This window comes from Haliotis cracherodii, unplaced genomic scaffold, assembly GCF_022045235.1.
Source record: "Haliotis cracherodii isolate W230 unplaced genomic scaffold, xgHalCrac1.p SCAF_7, whole genome shotgun sequence".
NCBI classification, from domain to species: domain Eukaryota; kingdom Metazoa; phylum Mollusca; class Gastropoda; order Lepetellida; family Haliotidae; genus Haliotis; species Haliotis cracherodii.
Genome location: NW_027266330.1, coordinates 11,674,283 through 11,699,618, shown reverse-complemented (window position 1 = coordinate 11,699,618; position 25,336 = coordinate 11,674,283). Strand labels below are relative to the sequence as shown.

General features: G+C 39.1%; 1 protein-coding gene across 3 annotated transcripts; it reads right to left on the bottom strand.

Annotated features, from left to right (window-relative positions):
- Positions 1-1,982: 1,982 nt before the first annotated feature.
- On the bottom strand, positions 1,983-24,653 carry LOC139447162 (lysosomal dipeptide transporter MFSD1-like). Of its 3 annotated transcripts, none has more exons than XM_071228355.1 (14): positions 24,412-24,653; positions 21,522-21,730; positions 20,160-20,227; positions 17,966-18,074; positions 16,909-17,005; positions 16,393-16,491; positions 14,204-14,315; positions 11,868-11,924; positions 10,360-10,516; positions 9,339-9,436; positions 8,653-8,765; positions 7,039-7,086; positions 6,657-6,735; positions 1,983-4,748 (listed from the first exon to the last, which is right to left on the bottom strand). In XM_071228355.1, exons 1-14 carry the CDS (start codon positions 24,566-24,568, stop codon positions 4,730-4,732), a joined length of 1,422 nt encoding a protein of 473 aa, XP_071084456.1. In that variant the 5' UTR covers positions 24,569-24,653; the 3' UTR covers positions 1,983-4,729. The 3 variants fall into 3 exon arrangements, with proteins under 3 accessions (XP_071084456.1, XP_071084457.1, XP_071084458.1); XM_071228356.1 differs by lacking the exon at positions 20,160-20,227 and adding an exon at positions 19,438-19,505; XM_071228357.1 differs by lacking the exon at positions 1,983-4,748 and having other exon boundaries at positions 6,653-6,735.
- Positions 24,654-25,336: the final 683 nt, after the last annotated feature.

Here is a 25,336-nt window from a genome sequence, read left to right as displayed (position 1 = left end):
GAAATTTAAAAAATAATTTTTTGAATAGCGCTACTGAATTAGAACATCAATTGATACAAGGTTATCTGTATCATCAGAGTAATCATGATGTATCGATACACTGGCAAATTGTGACACCCCTAAGACAGATGGCACTGATGCTGAAGCCTAAAGATGAGGATGACTCAAAAACAGCTGTCAGCAAAGCAATCAGTTCCTGGATAGACCATTTACAGTCTTAGGATCGAAGCACATCATAAAATGGTAAAATGGTAAAATGGTAAAATGAAAGATGAACCAATCACAGCAGAGAGTTGCTTTTCCAAAATGATCACCATCCATGTACAATCCACAGCCATTGTGACCAATCAATCTCTTTTTGTGCCTTTGTCAGCAAGCACCTGCTCACTGACAGACTAGTTTTCTTACAAAGAGACACAAAACTGGTGCTAAATTCAACTGTTATGCACAATGCCATTACGAATATGCGAAACACCCTTCTAGATTCTTTCATTAGAAACCTGCAGTAAATAAATTACAGTAGCTAAAAAATATATACAACTGGTTCTGATGCAAACACTTTTAAAAATACAGGCATCCTTCAGATGCCAAATTAGAGTGAGTGAGTGAGTGAGTTTTAGCAATATTCCAGCAATATCACGGCGGGGGACAACAGAAATGGGCTTCACACCAAATTAGAAATTCAGTGGGAGTTTAGTGTGTTCTATTTTTTTTGTGTTCTGTTTCTTGTTTTATTGAAGTGGTTTACCTTTGAAAAGTTTTGGGAAAAAGAAAAGAACAAAGTGTTCATCTCATTGATGAACATCTGCTGATTTCAACCCTTGCATCATAGTGGATTCTTTAATTCAAGACAATTTCAATCATTTGTTTTTTTAAAATAACCTAATAAATAGTGCCAAATAATTATTGTTGGCATATTGCCAAGTGTTGCACTAAAACATAGATTAAGGTCCCTGAGATTTAAGTAGATGTTTAGCATATAAGATGCCCATGACTGGAATCCTCAATAAAATAATATACTACTGACAACTAACAATACATCAAAAATAAGTGTAAACTATTACATAGCAGAACAAAACTGATTCTGTTGGCAGAGCATCGTAATTTAGTATAAAAAATTAACATATCAATTTAGCATAGTAACTTAGCATAGTAACCTAACACAGTAAACAATGTGTATGTCCAAGATGCTACCATCCTCGCTTATCCAGGGTACAATATCTACACTCTATCTTCACCCTGTCGGGTAAGATATATATATATATACATTTGGCATTGGGGAACAATGTAAGGCCATTGCACAGACATATTTTTTGTGGTGCCAACAAACTATCAGTGCACCAGCATAATTAAAATCATATGCTATAAGATTCATTGTAATCATAGCCATAGTCAACACAATTTAAGACAATATTTTACAAATACATTACTGTCTGTGCCATCAGTTAAATCATAGTTACCGTATCTGACGTAATAAGCGCCCCGCTCTAATAAGAACAATCCCAATTAGCACCCCTTCCGACCCCTATTCGCATGTAATACGCACCACTTCCTTCCTCTATTCGCGTATAATACTCACTCGTGTGTCATATGCACCCTTTATTATTGGCAATTAAATTCTGGAAAAATATATCTGTCGTACATAAGCATTTCAGGCTGTCAGCATAAACCACAAAATTTATCTTTCAGATCTGTTTTTTTTTCACCAAAATAATATTCTAATAAGAGTCCCCTATTTCTAATTTTGAGAGAGCCCTGGGCGCTTATTTCGTCGAATACGGTACCTGTTATTAGACTCATTGAAATCCTACCTTTTGTCAATACAATTCACCAGATATGTTTTTACATATGTACAAGTATTACATGAGAAATTAAGAAGCATAAATAGCAGAATCATCTATTCAATTCAATCAAAGTCTTTTAACAATGCCAACCAATCCATAATTATTATACCCTCTTTATTCAAATAGTAGGGAAGTTGTCAGGGCTAAGGATGTTTTTTGAGCAGAGTAATGTCCCTTAGTCGTTCACTATGGAAACAGGTATAATCAGGGAGGAATTGTTTGATAGGCATTACTTACAAGTTGATGGATGACAGTAGACACAATTTATGGATAACAACTTCTTTATTTACTGTAAAGGCCATGTTTCGGTATAGATCCTTATACCGTTGTCAAATATCGCCTTTACAGAAAATAAAGAAGTTGTTATCCATAAATTGTGTCTACTTTGTCATCCATCAACTTCTAAGTAATAATCTGGGATATATCTAGAAATTGGAAAGAGATTTTGTATTGTCCAAAATTGAGATTTTTATAAATTCGTAGGCAACTTACTTTAATTTGGTGCCAGGAGAATTTATCCTACACACCCATGTTTTGGGGGTAATATTTTTAGGAAGAGTCCTCTTGCTTCAGGTGAAGGAGTTTGTGTGACAAGGAGTCAGCGCAGCTGTAAATGTTTCGACATCAGACAGAATAATTATTAGAAAGTAGATGAAACTACCAGTGCTTAATTCAACATTTACAACCTCATGCTGACATTAAATTTCATATAAAATGAAGCCCTATCAAATGTGCAAATAACATACCTCTAACTTACAATCAATATACAGCTGAGGCAAGCGAGTTAACTGACTTTAAAAGTCCAGTTTCCACCCCTGCCGAACTAGGCTGAAATTTCTGGGCTCGATCGTAGCGCCTCCAATGGTTACTACGAGTTATGTCCCTTCTAAGCCTCTCCTATGGATCAATCAGTTTCCACCTATCGTATCACTTGCATTTGTTTCAAACAAAATGGCCGAGCCAAGTCAAGACGATCTGATCGATAATCAAGATCTATATTGCGATAAAACGCTTACATCATGAAGTGCATCAAATCATGCGAACTCCTTGATTAAAAACATGAAAATATCTGTTGACAACAAGTTGGAGGTGCACATGCTTTGCAAATCCTGCAATTGACTGAAATCTGCACAGCAGTTTACAAACCGGATTTCGATTTCATTTGATTGGACTATGCCTAGACTTGTTAATAATACCAGCCTAGTTCAGCAAGGGTGGAAACTGGACTTTTAACTCAGTTACTCAGTTTTCTGTACTTCAAGACAAGTGGAATGTCAAAGATTCTGTATAAAACTAAGTTCAATTGTTCTAAATTATATTTTAGTTATTTTAGTTAAAGTTAGTGGTGTGTAATTGCATTAAGAAAACATTGAAAGCTTATCTCCTGATTGGCATTGTATGTGAAAACAGCACACCACTAAGTTCTGATACAATGGAGCTCCTTGAGAGATCAACCATAGTGGCATCAAACATCAATACAGTCAATTAACGCCCTTAACACATTGGCACAGCTGCCCTTAACACATTGACACAGCTGCCCTTAACACATTGACACAGCTGCCCTTAACACATTGACACAGCTGCCCTTAACACATTGACACAGCTGCCCTTAACACATTGGCACAGCTGAATGAATTTGAAAAGAACAAAGTCGAACAATTTAGTTTCACATAATGGCGAGGACCCTGATTACGTGAGTACCTGAGACAGTTAGACACTAAGACTGTTTAAAGTTGATAAATGCTATTTGATTTGCAGAGGGAATATGGCACAAAGACTGAAAGACTTGCATAAAATACACGTGTATATATATATACATACTGATATAAAATTAGGCCCACTACACATTCTCAAATTTGATCATATTCAGTAAACAACCTTTATATTCATTTAAATTCAACCTTTAAACATTTTTAACCACTCTGAATTGTCAAATTTTAAATTTCTTCAACACATAAAAAAAAGCAATAATATTTTCTGTTCAATGCAGTGTGCGTTTACAGTGTTGAAATTGAAATTTGAAAGAATGAAAATCGAAGAAATTTTGAAAAACGTAAAATGTGTCTTTACATGTGTGTCTTTACATACAGTAATACTGGATGAAAATGACGTAACAAAATGTGAGTGTCATGATTGTTTGTAAATGAGTATTTTGGGTCAATGAGTGGAGCAACATTTCATCATACAGCCATACAGTAAATAATGGTTGCCAAGGACACAGGCCTTTTAAGTCCACTGAACTTGACATACTTGCTTGTTACAGAAAACTTTGAAATATTGATACTAAAGTTATCGGACTTGTTTATATGAGTGATAACCTTTTTCATGTATGTCAGCTGTTTTAGACTACAGGCACCAACAAGGACAGGTATACAGTTAAAAAGGTTCGTAAAGTCTAACATGGGTGTTGAAAAGAACAAATCTCTCTACCACACTCATGAACACAACTTTCATAATGATTGCTAAACTTTGTGCTCATTCCTAAAACTATGCAGATCAAGTAGATAAAAGAATGTTTATCATGCTTCATAAACTTGTTTCACACTGTCCTTTTTTCCAGCTTGATAACATAACGAGTGAGTGAGTTTGGTTTTATGCCGCTTTTAGCAATATTCCAGCAATATTACGGCGGGGGACACCAGAAATGGGCTTCACACATTGTACCCATGTCGGGAATCGAACCCGGGTCTTCGGCGTGACGAGCGAACGCTTTAACCACTAGGCTACCCGACCGCCCTGATAACATAATGAAGAAACACTACATGTATGGTTTTTGGTCAACTATACATCATCTGTAAATTTGATGTCAAACTTTGCATAATATTTGCATTTTCTGTCATGTTGAAAACAGTATTTACTGTGATGGTTGCACGTGGTCTGCCTGCTTAGTTCAGTGGTTTCTTTCTGGAAGAGAAAACATGGAGTGAGTGAGTAAATTGATGTAATATAACCCCCCAATACACTGGGTCCTTATTTCACAAAGCTATTGAGGCGCTATGATTATCAAAGGTGTGCAGTATTAACGGTACGACCCGTGAAGATCCGGGGCAGAATAGGTCTTCAGCAACCCATGCTTGCTGTAAAAGGCAACTATGCTTGTCATAAAAGGCGACTTACGGGATCGGGTGGTCAGGCTTGCTGACTTGGTTGATACGTGTCATCGATCCCAATTGTGTGGATCGTTGCTCATGATATCAATCACTGGATTGTCTGGTCCAGACTCGATTATTTACCGACCGCCGTCATATAGCTGGAATATTGCTGAGTGTGGCGTTAAACAACAAACCAACCAACTATTACCGGTACACCGGTATATTGTGGTGCAAATTTTCAGCAATACCTATTGCAATACGTTTGTAAATATAGCAATATATTGTGGCAAATATAAATGAGTATATTTATGTGTTCCTAATTGATATGGAGATGGGAAATAGTATCTTTCTGATACAACTTGCCTCTGATGATCTGATACTCATGTACACATCGAGACTATCAAACTCCTCTCAGCCACAGCTCGTACACGGAGCTCTATAACAAGAAGGGTATAACGAAGGTGTCACACGCTGGGAAGGAGCTTGATGGTATCTGACATTAATACAGGGTATAACTCTGATTAACTCAAATGTAAATTGGCAATATATTGCAATACGTATCACAATACAGAATAAAGTATGCCAATATATTGCAATACAAAATCCAGGTCAATACACAGCCCGAATGATTATCATAACTCACATGTACATAGAGTTATGACACTTGTAGAGTTATGACACTTGTAGAGTTATGACAACTTAGAGTTATGGTTCTTTGATGAATGGAAGCCAGGTCAAACTGTTGGTGCTTGGCCTTCTTGAACAAATTGACAGCCTTCGAAATTCACTAATCCGCTAGCTCAAGAATACCAATGTAAAACTCAAATCCGGTCGAGTCATTAGTCATTTATCACAAGGATGGGACACTGGTCGATAATTCTGCTTCCAGCAATCGTCATGACTCAGATATTAAACTTTCAAAAGTACTGACATTCCACTATTCCAGCTATATGATGGTGGTCTGTAAATAATCGAGTCTGGACCAAACAATCCAGTGATTGACATCATGAGCATCAATCCACACAATTGAGATACTGTGACATGCATCCATCAAGTCAGCGAGCCTGACCACCCGATCCCATTAGTCGCCTCTTATGACAAGAATGGGTTGCTGAAGACCAATTCTACCCTGGATCTTCACAGGGAAGTTACGTTGGTCTTAGTACTCCAAATATTGTAAACTTCTGTTTAGGTACGGGAGTTGGTGTGGGAGTTACGATGGTCTTAAGGCTCGTGAAGGCCCATATAGTTTGGTACCATCAACGTTTCAGTGCATACGAGAACACTGGACCCAGATGCACATGGCGCTCCTGGGTGGTCATCAATACAGGATCTCTCCATGATCAGCAACCATTTTGACCGACCAATCAACTTATTTTAACAACAAGACTGAATGTCCAAAGTCATGTTGACCAACCAATCCCCACAATACTGTTTCTCCATACACAGAGCTGTCAAAGTACAGTACGGTTATAATGAAATCAAAGGGGCCACTAATTTTAGTTCGTTATAACCGTAGTTCGTTATAAGCATATATACAGCATAACTACAGCAAATAGTCGGGACCAAAAAAGTATGTTCATTATATCCGTCAGTTCGTTATAAGCGTGTTCGTTATAACCGTAGTTTACTGTATTTAAGCAACAAAATTTCATAAGCAACTAGACTGACTGTTCTGGACACATGAAGCAGTTCCTCCTGACTTTAACCCATCACTTACTCTTCTTCCTTCTCTTCCTTCTCCTTGAGTGCTTCTGCTTCTTGGTGTCGCTTCTTGGAGGACATATTCAGCTTACCGCCTGAAAGAGAGCAGTGGAACTGAGAACAGGCAAATGAGAACAAGCATTCAGACAACTTTGTTTTGGAACTTGGTACAGAACTGTGGTTTTCAAATTTTAATGTTGTTAATGACTTTGTAGACATCCAAAAGCTCCCTCACATAAACTGGAGAGATGAAAAGTATTCACAATTCTGAAATGAAAATGGCACTTTGAAATCGTATAATTTGTTTATTTTCTATCTTGAGACAAGAACGAGTGTGGCAGTACCACAGAGTCACAAGACTTGTCTGAGTGTACCTCTCCATGTGTTTGAGAACATACCTCGTGTAGCATCGACCAGGTACAGGAAGACAGCTGCGATCAGGGCCACTGGAGAGAGAGAATCACAGATCACATACACATACTAAAGTACTCACGGAAATGAAAAAAACCCTGTTTTTTCGATCTCAGATTTTAAATACATGCAGTTAATATACAAAATCTATAACTATTCAATCAACTCAATTAGTACTAATTGGGCCTTGGCACAAATACAGCGTATCAAAGGTTATGTCTTTTTACACGTAAAAGTGTGTAAAAATATGAACAAAACAGACTATTGTGAAACTGAGCATAACCAGGTGTTAGTAGATCAAGGTGAATGTCCATGACCTATGACACCTTGACGGCTTTGTGTCGATTATTTAATCCAGCAAAACAGTTTTTTTTTATTTCCATGAGTACTTTAAGTGTATTCACTGCCACTACAGGGCATGATTAAGCGGGTTTAATGCTAGCAATATTCCAACTTTGTCAATGGGACATGGGTTTCTAACCTCTAGGCCTCACTACAGATCTTCCTGATCTGGTCAAGTTCATTGAGAGTGATCTCCCTTTCCACTGTGGTCAAGCATGCTCCTCACAGCGATATTACGTTCCCGGAGCTCTCTATACTATCGCTGCCACCAGTCAAAACTCCCCACTGTGAATAGGTGGCCACAACCATGCTTGGAGTTGAACTCGCAACCGAATGACCGTTATGTTTACACACATGTGACAACTGTCGTGACGCCGAATACACTTATCGCTGCTAAATAAATTTCTTCTATTGTCAATTTGAATTTCTGTTTCATTAAAACTATCGTGTTATTGATATAGTAAGAATGTAAGGGAGAAGTTGGTTGATTTTCCGTTAGTCTGCAATCTCGAACCAATCTGATTATCAAAACAACAAAGTAAATTCATCCTGGAAAACATGGTCAGTCGTAAACCTTTTCAAATTGAAATATGATGGCATTCCCAAAGACATAAACAAAAGTATAAACATTACTACATATGGGGTTGGAGGGCAAATTTCAAGATTCTTGAAATGGCCGCGCCCACACTGGTGGCAGCGATGTTACCGAGAGTGTAACGAAGGTGTCACGCGCTGGGAAGGAGCTTGTGTGGTCAAGCTTATTGAGAGTGATCTCCCTTCATAGTCAAATTTGAGAGTGACTTCCCTTTCTGCTGTTGCAAGTTTTTTTATTGTTTGTTGTTTTATGCCGCACTCAGCAATATTCCAGCTATATGATGGTGGTCTGTAAATAATGGAGTCTGGACCAGACAATCCAGTGATTGACATCATGAACACTGACCTAGGCAATAGGGATACAATGACATGCATCCATGAAATCTGTGAGCCTGACCACCTGATCCCGATAGTCGACTCTTACAGCAAGCATGTGTTGCCAATGTTTTAAAGAGTGATCTCTCTTCTCGATATGGCCAAATTTATTGAGGGTGATCTCATTTCTCGATATGGCCAAGGTTATTGAGAGTGATCTCATTTCTCGATATGGCCAAGGCAATTGAGAGTGATCTCATTTCTCAATATGTCAAAGGGTATTGACAGCGATCTCCCTTCTCGATATGGCCAAGGTTAATGAGGGTGATCTCATGTCTTGGTGTACTCACTGCAGAGCCAGGCCATGAAGAACACCTCCAGGATGAGGTAGCCCTTGGAGTCAACGATGATCCCAGCCACCAGTGATATAACAGCCAGACCTAGGTTCTGTACAGCCTGCATTCTGTAACAGACATTTATTGAAGGTTACATGAGGTATATGCACTAACAACTGATGTCTATCAGCCAGATAGTCATATCAGCCAACGACTGTCTCTCTACACAAGGCCTTTTACTTCTTATTGCTTGGGTTACAGACCTTTTACTTCATTGATCCAGTGATTCCTGATTGAGTAAGTGAGTATGATTTTATGCCGCTCTTAGCAATATTCCAGCAATATCACAGCGGGGGACACCAAAATTGGGCTTCATACATTGTACCCATGTGAGGAATCAAACCCGGGTCTTTGGCAAATACTTTAAGCACTAGGCTACCCCACCGCCCCAGTTATTTCTGAGGAATAGCTGTTTATGGAGGAGGCATACATGATTATTTATATTTTCCAATATGGCTGCTGGTAGTTTTTAAGATTTATTAGTTGCTTTTTCAAATGAATGTTGGCTATCTAGTGTCCATATCTAGTGAAATTCTGATGCCTAGTAACAAACTTCCACACAAAATTTCAATTGATTATCTTTTGGGTGGACTGACACTTTGAATTAAGGAAGAAACCATAATTTCATATTTTGTACTCACATTCCGTATGCTGTCCCGAGCTGGTGTTGGGGGATTACCATGGAAACCATTGGCCAGAGCGCACTGGCCAGCACAGAGTAGGCCAGACCCATGGTGGACTGAAAGTAGCAAGGCACAATGTTAAGCAACACAGGGCAACATGAGGAGCAGATAAGTATGATACAATGGCTTGAGTGATCTCCCTTCCTCATCTGGCAAACAGTATTGAGAGTGATCTCCCTTCCCAATCTGGCACACATTATTGAGAGTGATCTCCCTTCCCAATCTGGCACACATTATTGAGAGTGATCTCCCTTCCTGATCTGGCACACATTTGTGACAGTGATCTCCCTTCCTGATCTGGCACACATTATTGACAGTGATCTCCCTTCCCAATCTGGCTAACTAAATTGAGATTGACCTCCCTTCCCAATCGGGCCAACTTATCAGAGAGTGATCTCCCTTCCCAATTTGATAAACATTATTGAGAGTGATCTCCCTTCCTGATCTGGCACACATTATTGAGAGTGATCTCCCTTCCCAATCTGGCCAACTATATTTTTAGTGACCTCCCTTCGCGATCTCGCCAACTTTATTCGAGAGTGATCTCCCTTCCCTATCTGACAAACTTTATTGAGAGTAACCTCAACATATTTAGCTCTAAGATAAACAGAATGAATTTTAGGCACTTTGAGCAATATTGCAAGGAAATGGACATGAAATGAGCACTTTGTTTTCTAAGAGTGAGTTTGAAGTCTCTTCCGAAGTGTTCCAATGACATCACAGCATTTGAGCTTAATATGGGCGGATACCCCGAAGTGATGCAGGTCTTTGATGTTTAGCACCTTAGTGAAACCCACAAGCATGGGTATGGTGATGACAAAGCTTGAAACACTTTGGCAAAGGTGGTACTATTTAAAACTTAAATCAACACTGGATAACTTAAACATAGGACAGATTCCTTCGGTGTGTATCCAATATTTTACAGTGTGTGAATATTTTTACAGTTGTTTGATAGCATCATCTGATAAAGTCTGGTTACCATGGCAACGTATGGGTTGATGAAGGTGAAGGCCAGCATGGCATGACATCCCAAAGTGACAAGAACCCCAGTGATCACCCAGAAGATGTTCTTCCCGCTCTTGTCAATCAGGAAGCCAAACAAAGGGGAGGCAACTGCTGAGATGATATACACGATGCTGCAAGGGAACCATGTACATTAGCGAGTGACTTATTGGGCAATCAAATATTACATTTATATCACAGTGACTCTGTTTAATGTGGAAGAAAGCCTGAAGTGATGCACGTCTAAGACACCTGCAACATTAGAGTGAGTGAGTGAGTTTTGTTTAACGCCGCTTTGAACAATATTCCAGTTATATCGCGGCGTGTCAGCTTAATGTGGGAGGAAAGCCCGAAGTGATGCAGGTCTCAGACGTTTACCACTTCGGTGAAACCCACGAGCACGGGTATGGTGCTGACAAACCTAGAAACATAATCGGGGCGAACCGGGATTCGAACCCACAATCATAGGTTTCTGGCGTGTCCAAGGGACGCAACTCAGCACAGCGAATCGCGGCGCCTTAGACGACTGGGCCACCCGTGCCCTCCTGCAACATTAGAGTGAGTGAATGTTTTGTCCTGCAGACAGCAATATCTTCTGCCGCTGTCTGCATTATTACAAGTATACCACTCAAAAGAAGTTCAAGAAAACCATATTTTTTTTATAAGACTATAGTTAATCTGTCAAGGCTATAGTCATAACTATAGTCATGTGAAAAGAATCAGGTTATCCTTGCCTTCTTTTGAGTAGCATATATCATAGCATCATGAGTGAATAACTGAGTGCATCAATTCAAAACAAGGTCACTTGTTTGTCACAGCCTTACATCACAAATATTGTGCTAATACTTATTCTTCCATTAACAGTAAATATAATATCCGGTGTTTCAGGTGAGCTAAAAGTGAAAGGCATTTCTTCTCTATTGGGATAATAACCAACTACAGTGGAGTCCAAATTGGACTGGATTGGTGAACACTTGAACACCATATCCCTTCAGTTCCTTAATAAATTATTATACTCAAACTGACCTACAACTCTCTTATTCACACTATTTTTACCTGGGACAAAATTTACAGTCCTGACAACCAATTTACTATTGAAAAGAAGCGGTCTAAATGAGATTGGACCAGACCAGACCAGACCGGACCGGACCGGACCGGACCCCACCGGACCGGACCGCACGTTCTCTCACTTTGAAGTAAGTTCAGTCACTGTCAACTCAAACAACAATGCTATTGTAGCGCAAAAAATTAATTTTCACTTCTTAACTCCACTTCTGTCTTGAAACCACTGAATCAAGGAGCTATTAGAGCGTTCAAAGCAAGGTAGTGTAAGCTGCTATTGAAGTCACTTGTGTCTCAAATGGACATGAATGGACTCTGGACCTTGCTGTAAACCGGACTTTTTACCGGTCCCATCCAGGGCGGAACTGGACAGATTCCACTGTCACTTAAAACTTACATATCAAAGTGTTTGAAGCAACCCACCTGTTGACATTGTTGGCAAGGCCTGGGGAATAGTCGTACTTCATTTCAAAGAAAACACTGTAATAAATACAACATTCATTACTTCACATGAGTTATGATGAGGGCAAGTACATGCAGCAATAACCATCAATATAGTAATAGTATTTCATAATGGTTCAGTGAACATAACTTTCTCTGTGTGTGTGCGCACATGCGTGCATTTTGTCTGTGCATGTGCCCTAGCGTCTGCATGTGCTAGTCTGTCTCTGCCAGTATTAATCTGGACTAATGCTAGTTTTATAGTGCTAGCCCATTGAGTTTTATAGTGCTAGCCCATTGAGTTTTCTAGTGCTAGCCCATTGAGTTTTCTAGTGCTACCCAATTGAGTTTTATAGTGCTAGCCCATTGAGTTTTATAGTGCTAGCCCATTGGGTTTTATAGTGCTAGCCCATTGGGTTTTACAGTGCTAGCCAATTGTGTTTTATAGTGCTAGCCCATTGAGTTTTATAGTGCTATCCCATTGAGTTTTATAGTGCTAGCCAATTGAGTTTTATAGTGCTAGCCCATCGAGTTTTATAGTGCTAGCCCATTGAGATAACATGCCAACACCAGTCAACCAGAAGCTTTTACTGCTGTGACACTGAGTTTCCAGAGACTCTTGTGTGATAGATGAAGCCTACAGTTATCAAGGAAATTATCTGCTTGTAAAACATCTTTGCTACTACATGTTTGAAAGGTAACATTCTACTGTTTAAAAGTATGAAAGTTATGTTTATCACATTACTTAAATAATGCATTTACAACTTAATTAAGTTCGTTGTACATCAAACATGTAAGCTAACACATTCATAACATCCAGATTAAGCACAAAGGAAGCGAAAATTTGACAATCTTCTGCAAATATAAGCTTTCATAATATTCACTTACCTATTTTTTTTTTTAATTTTCATTGTTTAGGAAATCGGAAAATTATTTTTCGGGAATTTAAGATATCTGTCATCACTCATTTCACAATAACTGGCTTTCTGCTCAGTAACATGAGAAAATACCTCTTTTTTCGAAGCTTTGTATGAATAACATGTGCGTCAATTCATTCAATGTTTGGTATCATTAGAAAGCTGATGACTTCTATGATATGACCGTAACCTCCCCTGGAGTACTTTCGTAGCTGTAATATGCCGAAATCTTTCTTGCCAAAATCTTCCTACAAGGTTCGTGATTGGTCTAATTCAAGTAAATGACCTAAGGCAGTCAATCAAATTACAGCAATGATACCGTCCTTGTGTATGATAAATTTCAGATGTGACCAACATTTCTCAGGTATATTTTTTTGGCATTAATCATTGTGTTCGAACCTCGAAATCAAAGCGACAAAAGCTGAGATGTGATTTGACTCACGTTGGAACAGATGGAAATAATAACTTAGATGTAAGTTTGACAACTATTAGACATATTTTTGTTGATTTTATTTATTACTTTATTAAAAGATTTGCTTGAAATGTCTTTATTTTGGCTCTTTGACATGTTTGATATGGATCCGTTGTCCAAGCATGTGTGCGATAAAAAAAATTCAATAGCGTTGCGGGAAATAGTGAATAAATTTTTAATCTATTGATAAAATGTGATAAATGGAAATGAAATACATATTTCAGACATTCTGAAAAGTGATAGAATTAATCATTTTTCTATTTTATTTTGACGTGGAGGTGAGGTGAGGTAAAATTGGGTTTAACATCGCGTCCAAGATTATTGTACTTACATAGCGACGTGTATGCACAAGTGTGTGTGGCTGCTTGTACTAGTCCGGACTGATGCCGATTTATAGTGCTAGCTCACTGTGATACCATGCAGCAGTTGAACATGAATACCCCACTCAGACACAGTATACTGACTCCGAGCCGACCAGTCCTTGTTTTAGACCCTTAATGCCGAGCGCCAGACAAGGTACCAACAAGTACCATCTTTTAATGTCTTTTGGTATGACGCAGCTGGGAATAGAAAACCGGACCTTCCGCTCTCCAGGCGGACGCTCTACCACAAGACCACGGAGGCGGTCTATTTTGACGTGGATACAGCCAGGATGATGTACCAGCCTGAGGTGTCTGGGAATTCATGATTTCTTGGCCGGTGTACCGGGCTGTGGTGTTGCAAGTGTTAACATGGATATCCCACTCAGACACAATACACTGACTCCGAGCCGATCAGTGCCATCTCGAACATCTTTTGTTATGACACAGCCAAAGGAATCAAACTACCGACTGCTCTCCAGGCAGGTATTCTATCCACTAAATCCCTGAAGGCAGCGGAGTGGCCAAGTTTAACTAGTCTACTTCTAGTTGTGACTACACAATACTCACAGTCCCAGGCCCACAAAGGGGAAGACGGCGACGTAGTAGGCCACGCAAATGACGCAGATGAGCCACATAGTGAGGGGGAAGTAGCGGACGTCGCCCAACCGTACAACTTCATCTGCAACACAACAATGCCAGGGTTGCAACAAAAACAATGCCAGGGTTGCAACAAAACAATGCTAGAGTTGCAACAAAACAATGCCAGGGTTGCAACACAACAATGCCATGGTTGCAATACAACAATGTCAGCGTTGCAACACAACAATGCCAAGGTTGCAACAAAACAATGCCAGGGTTGCAACACAACAATGCCAGGGTTGCAACACAACAATGTCAAGGTTGCAACAAAACAATGCCAGGGTTGCTACAACAAAACAATGCCAGGGTTGCAATACAACAATGCCAGGGTTGCAATACAACAATGCCATGGTTGCAACACAACAATGCCATGGTTGCAATACAACAATGCCACAGTTGCAACACAACAATACCAGGGTTGCAATACACACATGATACAACAATGCCAGGGTTGCAACACAACAATGCCAAGGTTGCAACAAAACAATGCCAAGGTTGCAACAAAACAATGCCAGGGTTGCAACAACAAAACAATGCCATGTTTGCAATACAACAATGCCAGGGTTGCAACAACAAAACAATGCCAAGGTTGCAACAAAACAATGCCAGGGTTGCAACAACACAACAATGCCAGGGTTGCAATACAACAATGCCAGGGTTGCAACACAACAATGCCATGGCTGCAATACACAGGGATGTGAGAAGGTTTACTCGAAAAAAGAGGAAAAGTCTAGGGGGGTTTGGGGGCATGCCCCCTCAGAAATTTTGTAAACATTTGATTGCATTTTAAGCAATTTCGTGCAGTTTGGACAACATTCGCACCAAGAAATGTATTAAGTCATGGGCAGAAGTCAAATAAACAAGATGGCAGATGCAGTAAAATTTCGAAGTTAAATCAGTACTTTTAAAAAATCGGGCATAGCTTTCTGGGAGCAATACTGCCATAAACTTCAACCCCCATCCCCCAGACACAAGGACAACTGTCACAAGCGTGCAATGTCTGACCCTTTCCCCATGTTGAAAAAAATTTACGTTGTACTTACCTTTTGATGAAAAAAAAAAAATCCATTGCAAACATAAGACATTAATACAATATATATCCCCTATGTTATGGGGTTTTGATGCTGAAGAAACATTCATAGTTTTCTCGCTAATCACATGAACAACTGTAAAACATCTCATTCACTTACAGGCTAAAAGACAACTTTATCTTAAAAACAAGCCATCAGCTGACTCTGAGTATTAACAATTTCTGTGTGACGCCACACCCCACGTTATAGTGCAAGTATTCGTGATAGAAAACGTATGATGTCCGAAAACCTATGCTGGTGAAAGCTCTGATCGAAAACAGGACAATCAGCGACGGTTGTCCGGTTTTCGATCATATTTTTCGGAGAGTTTTTTTATAAATTTTTGATTAAATTTTTACGCTGGAGATGATTTTTTCCGAGGACTACAGTTTAAAAAAACGCAATTTTCCGCGTTTCCGCGGAGATTTCACATCCCTGAATACAACAATACCAGGGTTGGAATACAACAATGCCAGGGTTGCAATACAACAATGCCAGGGTTGCAATACAACAATGCCAGGGTTGCAATACAACAATGCCAGGGTTGCAATACAACAATGCCAGGGTTGGAATACAACAATGCCAGGGTTGCAACAACACAACAATGCCAGGGTTGCAACAAAACAATGCTTGGGTTATAGAGAAATATAAATTTGTTTCAAATTCAAATTAGCTGACATTATGATCTACAAATACAAATAAGCGCCTCATTTGGGACTGCATGATATCTTACAGTATTTTCAGCTTTCATACATGGATTTCCAATCAAGATGCCTCAAACAAACTTGTTGCAAGGTGACTATCTCACCCGCCATGTTCAGGCCTCTGGCCCTATACATCTAACGTGGAATCCTTATTCTGCTTAACAATATCCGAACACAATTCATCTGAATCTATAAACCATTTCGGAGATGAGGTCAAAACTGTAAATAGTTCTGGATGATGACAACAGACAACATATGACTTGCAATGACAAGAGCTTAATTCTATTTATTTATCACTGCACTGTCAAAGTTTAAGTCAAGTATAGAAGTACAGAATAAGTACCGGAGGCTGAAGCAGATTTCTTCAGGACTCGGTCATTCCTCTTGTCGAAGAAGGCCAGGGTGAATGCACAGATCAGGGAGAACACACACGTGCCGGCGCCTACAACATTCCACAACCAGCTTCATTGACAACAGAAACATCATTATTATTACAACAAAAGTTACTGTCAAGCAAAGCTGATTTTTATGACCTATTCACACCCGGATCTTCACGGGCTACATACTTACCAAAGTTCAGCTACATCAATCTGGTAATTTAAGAATAAATTTAAAATTGCAATTTAAAAAAAAGAGAGTAACAAATGTGTTGAATCTCACAAACTAAACAAATTTCATTTTACATTTTGTTAAAATGATTTTTCAATAAGGCTGATGTGGCGGCCATATTGAAAATCAGATTGGGGTGTCATCCTTGGTGGGAATAAGTATGTGAAGTTTCAACTTTATTGGTTCCGATGACGGAAAATCATTATCATTTCTCTCCCACAAACCCAAACAAGTCCTGTTCACAACTCACCTACAAACAGCGACATTCCTAGACACTTGAATCCTTCGTACCACTTGCCGATGAACTTGTACACCGGCTGCATCACATTCATGTTGACCGTGCTGCCCTAGAATGGAAACACAACTTTATGATGGATTGGTAATTGACTAATTGATCAGTGGCTGAGTGGTTGTGTTACTGGCTGACTTTGTTCAACACCACTTCTTGTGATGTAAACAAAAGCTACAAAAACCATTTCCATTGTCACAAGAAATCTCTGCTAAGCTAAAAGCAGAGTCAATGAATGACCCTGACTATATTTTGACCATGTGTTTATGAATCACTATCAAATAGTGATGATACCAGATGTTCCCGAAAAGGGGAGAGTATCCGGTTCTACCTGTGTCACCCATCACAAACACATGCAAAGGCAAGCCAATTGTTCACCTGGAAAACACAGGAACATGAGGTACAGGTCAAAATATGGAATTGACATCAGACATCATTTTTCTCAATGATGCATCAAATTTGGAAATGTCCTGAGTATGTCTACCGCCCAGTATTTCGTGACTAGATGGTAGAATCAGAATGGGTCACTCCTCTGACAGCTACACATGGAGTTCGTAATGCATCTAAATAAAGAGTTTATAAAGAAATAATTTATTCTCACTAAGATTGCTTTGAGCAAGTGGGCCCAGAAATAGGCTTCACACATTGTACCCATGTGGAGAATCAAACCCGGGTCTTCGGCGTGACAAACGAACACCATAACGACTAGGCTACCCTACTGCCATGATGTTTGACATGTTTCAAACTTTTGTGAGCAAAATTTAAAAAAACACTTTGCTGAGGAAACTTCCAGCTTTGTTATCACTGGTTTTAAGTCATAACATAAAAACACACAAACAATGAACCCTACATTTCAAAACAAACAAAATATTGCTCTGTAGCCTGTATGTCGAAATATACATTAAAACTGAATACAGGGATCAAAATTCATCTCAAGAATTCTAAAAATAATATACTATATAATTTAATAATAATAAGAGACAGTAATGTTTTTTTTAATTGTAAACTAAATGCCTACCACTCTGGAAAAGCTGAGCTGCAAACCAAACACCATGTTGAGTTCTCTCCCCTTGAACCACTTGACCGCGTATGTGTTCTGTGCCACAGCCAGAGACTCCCCGCCAATACTGAAAACATGGTGTGATACTGTGTCGAATAGTGCTATAGAATTACTAACACTCAATCATGGACCCCATATGGTAAAACCCTGGTATTGACTTTTGAGGATGTCTACACATTAAACCATACCGATCCCTCAGTTCAACAAGATAGAGAGATATATCTGTCTTTGGAATCTGATGATGTACTAAATATTTTCCAAGTTCACATTTTAAATAATGAAAACACTCTGCAGGCAAGCAATGGTTAATCACCAATGTTATCAGGCTATTCATGACAAACACGGCATACTCATGCACAAGCAATGTTATCAATTCCATGAAACTTAACCACTTTCTAATTTTAAGTTGGTTGGTTTGTTGTTTAACCCCGCACTCAGCAATATTCCAGCTATATGACGGCGGTCTGTAAATAATCGAGTCTGGACCAGACAATCCAGTGATTAATATCATGAGCATCGATCCAGGCAATTGGGATCGATAACATGCATCAACCAAGTCAGCGAGCCTGATCACCCGATCCTGTTAGTTGCCGTTTACGACATGCATAGTCACCTTTTACGGCAAGCATGAGTTGCTGAAGGCCTGCCCACCTGATCCCGTTAGACGCCTCTCTAATTTTAAGAGTTCATAGCTGCATACAGACAAACACATTAGTCCCAGAAATGAAGTTAATTATAGATACATATCCACAAATAATATATATCTTCAAATAAAACAAAAATCCAAAGACCCGTGAAGATTCCAGTTTAGAATAGGTCTTCAGCAACCCATTCTTGCCGTAAAAGGTGACTACGCTTGTCGTAAAAGGCGACTAACGGGATCGGGTGGTCAGGCTCGCTGACTTGGTTGATACATGTCATCGATACCAATTGCGTACACTGATGCTCATGATGTCAATCACTGGATTGTCTGGTCCAGACTCGATTATTTTACAGACCACCGTCATATAGCTGGAATATTGCTGAGTGCGGCGTTAAACAACACACAAACAAAACAAACATAAATCCAAACGGAGCCCAGAATGATGCATAATTTCAGAACTAGAGCTGAGGCAATCAAGACTTGGCAAATCATTCTAGACTTGAGTTGGATTCCCTTTTTAATTTTTTCTCTAGGGTCCTTAGGGCTAATCCAGCCAAGAAAGCATAAGTGTGGTAATTATACTCATCAATGTATTAGGTAAACAAGAACCCAAGGTGTTGAAGCCAAAGTCTGGTATTCTAGAAATATGTGATATTTCAGTGATGGTGGTTATGGGTGGTGCAGGAGAAGTTCTACCCCGTACTACACTACAGCATGTCTTGGACCAAATGCCCTAGAGCCACACATAAACTCAGGATATTCTATTGGGTTAAATTCCAAGTCCTACCCAAACACAAATCTTCCAGCACACATCAACCAATACAGGTTGAACACAGAACCCAAGGCAAAGATCACCTGGAAGAACAAAACAAACAATACATGCAGATGTTAATGTTATAAAGCACCATGCACAAGCACAGCCTGTCTACGCTCATTGTGAGTGATGGATGCCCAGGCAGCACTGTTTTCATGGTCAAGGTAGTAACATATAAAAAACTTACTTGGCTTCATGTTACCATGGTAACATGATCCTACATTTTGTCAGTTGGTTTCCAAAAGATTAATTTCTGTTGTAATAAAAACAATTTAAAAAAAGTTAGAAAAATCTTTACGTCACATGATTTATGATGATTCTTGATGCGTCCATACACGGACAAAGGTTTCAGTTCTCCCTATTCAAGAAAACAGTCCATCACACAAAATGTTGAAACAGACCTATTAGTCATGTTAGCAAGTCAGAGAGTATGGTTTAGGTCGCTTTTAGCAATATTCCAGCAATATCATGGCAGGGAACACCAGAAATGGGCTTCACACATTGTACCCATGTAGGGAATCGAACCCAGGTCTTCGGCGTTACGAGCGGACGCTTTAACCACAAGGCTACCCCACCGTTACCTAATGTTAGTAGCTAAGTGCAATTTGTGAACAGTCAGTATGCAGCACACGGCATCTATCACGAAGCGCAAACAACAGATTGTCATGCATTTAACATGATTACACACAACTTACCCAAACACAAATCTACCAAAATACATCAGATAAATATTGTTGATCAAAGCTCCTGATGCAAATATAATCTGGAATGAAACAGGTGTCATTTGAGTATCCTGACTTCTCATTATGTCAATAATTGTTAAACACTGACAAACAATACCCTGATAACCTAGATGTTACATTAGTTGCCATGGTTACACAGTGGTTATGCTATCAGCCAGAGATTTATCTAGACCTGATGAAAGACTGATATTTGGTCCCAACCCAACAATAATCACAGATTTCCCAATTTGAATTTTTAAAATTCCAATTCCTCAGAATTTATGAAAATAATATTCAAATTTGAATCAATTCGTGATTTCCCCCACCCCCTCCCCATCCTCCATTTACCTGGTCCTGGTTTACTTTGTGTACACTAAGACTGCTTCCTTGTTGGAAGAGTTTCATTACAGTACAGATAAAATGCCTTTTGGATATGATACAGATATTTTCAAACAATTTCAAAACTAAAATCCAAACCTTGTACCACAGCATTAACCTGCAACCATGCTTGAAACAAACTACAAATAGCACATGAAAAAGGTTTTTTGTTTTTTTATCTCATCAGACGGGATTTCAAGTTATTACAAGTCTATTTACTTGAATTATACCTGAAGCAAGTAAAATCAGAGGCCTTCTCTTTGTTCTAAGTCTGAGCTATTTTTTTTAAACACTAAAAATTATGCTTTTTCCATTAAACACATTAAACACCTCTCCCATGGCTCAGGGTGAGTTGACAAATACTATGCAAAAGAAGTAGGGTATATTTTGTTTTGAGGTGAAACTACAGAAAACTACACCTATGTCTGTCAATGAAACTAAATGATTTATGGGGCTAGTACATTTCTGAAGAAAACAAGCTCCCAAACACAACATTGTAATAGCCATGAATTCTTCAAATACACTGCAGACTTTTAGTCAACATGTGGATTTAAACATGTAAATGGACATTTAATTGTTTTTGAATAGAAGTTGACTTTTGTATTATTGCTACCAATATTTACACTAATGATCTCCAGATTCACTTTAATAAGTTATTCTAACCGAGGATTAGTTGATCACAAAAATGCCTGCCACAAGTGAAACAGGCGCATAACTACAAAAATTAAGCTTAAAAGATAACAGAATTATGTTTAGAATTATTAAATTTGGTTGCATAATATACAAAAAGTGACCGCAGAATCTTGATTTTTGGCTGTGGAGTACAGCTGGGGCTGGTCTCAGGTTGTTGGGACCAATTCTAACCCAGAATTCCCACCCCTCACAACCACTGTAAACATCTAATGACAAAACAGTGAAAAATGTCACATAAAGTCACATCAGGCAGTCATCACATACCTGACCAGTGGTCACAAACAAACTGAATACAATGGAGCCAAGTCGGACACCCAACAACTTGTCGATTAGAAATCCTCCAAAGAAGCAGAGGACGACGTTGGGCCAGGAGTACCAGGAATAGAAGGACATGAACTGGCTCTCAGAGATGTCAAGGTCCTTCAGCATGTTGTCCTGCAAGGCAGCAGGGTTGTCATAGCAGAAGTAGCTCCCTGCAGAAGAAAAATCAAAATTCTGTCTTTAAGCCCACTTCATTATTTTTGTGGTTTACAGATGTTTGCTCCAAGAATTCAGGTCTGTAGTTATATGGCAAGTATATATTTTGGATTTCCTCAAAATGAAATTGGGCACAAGGGATAGGGAAAGAAACAGGTTCAGAGTGACCTCCCTTTCATCATAGCAGCTCTCTTATTAGCGACTGAATCTGCCCCATATGCAATTGAAAGTTTATGATCGCAAGTTAGTATGAATGTTAAGTCACACTGTGGCTGAATGGAGAGCCCATTATTCCATTTAATTTGTCCATGTAATTAAAATCTGAAATTATTAACTACATTCTCAAAAGTTCCCGAGTGGAACCAAACCAAGGTTCTTTTTGTATTCAATAAAGACTAGAACCATTCTTAAAAAGTCTCAATATTTGTGTTGTACATGTGCATGATGCTTGGCATAAAACCCAGTTTTTGTTTTCTGTATCAAATTTGCTCATTGGCTAAATACGACCAATGACAAACCATGAAGCATGAGCGTACCACTACTCCATACACATGATATGTGGAACATAGGCTTTGCTATTTCACTACATTACTGTGACGTGGTGCATGAAGTACCGTGGTAGGTCCGCTGTCAGTGGTAGAACAATGGCGACAAATATACTTTCAATATTTAGTGTTTCATCTAGCGCAAGTAAGCGAGCTACAAAAGCGGGATCGTGCTCTGATGGGCCTGTAGAGAAACAATCGTGTTTAGAATCTACTAGCGGAGTCTTGACTGGCAAATCTATTGAATCCAGCACAAATACCAGTGCTAAAACATCTGTACTACTGAAGCTTTGTCTGCTTACCTAATTGGTGCAGGGACAACAAAAAAAGTGAAAACTGAGCAAAAAAGTCAACTAGGCCAGTGAAATGTGTATTTTTCATAAAGGTTGGCTGAAAGATTTCGATTGGATTCAATTTAACAAAAGCATGAATGCAGTATAGACACGAATCTGTTGCATAAGTTGTTGTGTTTTGAAGTTTTTAAGACAAATTTTCAATATGTTTTAATTACTGCATTTTAAATAAATAATGTATTTCTGAGAGCGAATTCATAAATCAAATTTTAAAAATAGTCTGGCCTCAGGTGAGGTGAAATGGGGTTTAACGTCAAATCCAAGATTATTGCACTTATATAGCAACATGATGCTTGTACTAGTCTGGACTGATGCTGATTTATCGTGCTAACACTGAGATACCATGCCACAGTTTAACATGAATACCCCACTCTGACACAGTATACTGACTCTAAGCCAACCAGTTCTTTACCCCTTAATGCTGAGCGCCAGACAGAGTAACATCAAATACCATCTTTTAATGTCTTTTGGTATGATGCGCCCGGTGATCGAACCCCGGACCTTCTGCTATCTGGGTGGACACTCTACCACTAGACTATGGAGGCTGTCTCTGGCCTTAGTATGTGTGCTAGTCTCTCATACAGGACTAGAAACAAACTAAAACTCCCAAGCAAGACTACAACACTTTGGCAAGTCTAGACACATACAGAAGCATAGGCATTGTGCTGACAAACCTAGAAGCATGAACCGAACAAACCAGGATTAGAATTCATGATCAGAGGCTTCTGGCACAACTAAGGGACACAATTGGGCCACCCCTGGTAGCTTGTGAAATATATATTCCTGTCACTTTTAGTGGTATGTCAACAATTGAATGATGTCAATCAGAAGATAAACATACCGCGTTTTCAATGTCAAGCAAGCTTTCCTGTAGATAACCGTGATAAATTAAATTTAGAACTGAACATGCGCTAGTGACACAAACATGTCACAAATTCATCATTGCAAGTGAAAAGACTTGTCAGTGAAATATATTTCTGTGCCAATTTGATCTATCTTGTGACAGCCATCGCAGGGTGACTCAAAGTGTGAACATTGTCCAGTGTGAGATGACAAATAAATTACATCACATGAAACATTAACACCAAGATCAGGGAATGATATCCAGCCAGCCGAACTGTATGGGTCAAACTGCGTTCAACATGTTCAAGATTATTGCACTTACACATGTCTGTGTGTCTGGCTGCTTGTACTAGTCCGGACTAATGCCGAATTTTAGAGCTAGCTCACTGAGATACCTTGCCACAGTTTAACACAAATACCTCATTCAGACACAGTATACTGACTCTGAGCCAACCAGTCCTAGTTTCAGACCCTTAATGATAAGCGCAGGCAGGTTAACAAGTACAATCGTTTAACGTGTTATGGTATGACGCGGCCCGGGATCAAACCCAGACCTTTCTCTCTCTGGGCAGACTCTTTCTGAGTGCAGACCTTGTTATCATATAAATGACAATGTGGAAACAAGCACTGCAAAGTGTATTATGTCACGACATAAACCACACAGTTTACAATTTTTGCCTTAACATGTTCAATCTATTCTGAATCATCAAATGATTGCGTGTGTCATCTACTATGTCCCGCAGTCCTAAGATTGTCCACCAGCTGATGTGACTGTCATGTGACAATAAAGAGAGAGGTGTCAGCTGAATATTATCTTGAAACAAATCTTGAAATAAATATCTTGTCATATTTATTCAGCCCAATAGTTTAACAATTTACATTATGTCTTAAATTGGTCGGATTTAAAAAAATAATTAAAATACAATTACGGCTCACCAAAACTAAGGAAGCACATCACAATTAAAACCAGGTATCTGTGAAGAAACCTCCTGGGGTCGCAGAATATCGTAGCGCCGCATCCCGACAGTTGCTCCTCCTCTTCATCTTCAGTTCGAGATCCCAATAAGGGAGATTTCTCCGTCTCTGTCATCATGGAACTTATTCAAATCGTCCCTGAAAGTTTACGATCAGCTGTACCGTGTCTTGACAGTCTTGAGGGAGGCAGTCACGGGACACCTAAAAATAGAACATTTACTCTCTAACCTATCCTTGGATCGAAAAGTAGGAATGATTATTAAAAATGTAAATGGAGTAAGATGGCCAACTTAGATGCCCTGCTTTGAAGTTTATAAAATAACCGTTGCCCTCCATATAATAATTTGAAAAAAGTATACTTCTATAAGGTATGCATTTTTAAAATGTAAAACAGTAATGAACAAAACAAATGAAAATGTCCCTACAGTCCTGAGTTAAAATCTATTATATGGTCTTTGAACATCACCTCGTCACTGTCAGAGTCGAATTTTAGGTATTTTTAGTTCACTGAAAATCCTTTTAATTGGAACTTTGTTAGGGTTTGTATGTGTACGTGGATGCATGTGTTTAGTATCGTTATAAGATAAAACATTAGAAACAGCCAGCCCTTGCTGCCAGTGGCCGTTTCAGGCTATTTTTCCAGGGGTTGGTGACAGCAATAGTATAATGTTGCAGCTAAGACTTAAAAGTTAATTGTTTTGTGTGGAGTCGTGACCTGATCAACCGCGATAAGCATCCCACAAGAACTTCAGACATACAGTTGGACGAATGAGTGTGAGAAAGGCAGAGAGTTTTAAGATACGAAAGAAGTAAGACATGTTTCTAAGAGAGTGTAAGAAGATTGTGTTAAGGGAATAGAGGACATACGGTCTTTCAACCTGTCCGA

What these genes read in the sequence shown, in the direction of transcription:
- LOC139447162 (XM_071228355.1), bottom strand. Translation starts at nt 24,568, where the DNA reads ATGATGACAGAGACGGAGAAATCTCCCTTATTGGGATCTCGAACTGAA. An exon ending in TTTGGTAGATTTGTGTTTGG is followed by an intron (nt 18,075 to 20,159) that starts GTAAGTTGTGTG and finishes CCATGTTTTCAG; the next exon opens with TATTGGCGGGGAGTCTCTGG. An exon ending in TCAACCCATACGTTGCCATG is followed by an intron (nt 9,437 to 10,359) that starts GTAACCAGACTT and finishes TGCTACTTTCAG; the next exon opens with TCCACCATGGGTCTGGCCTA.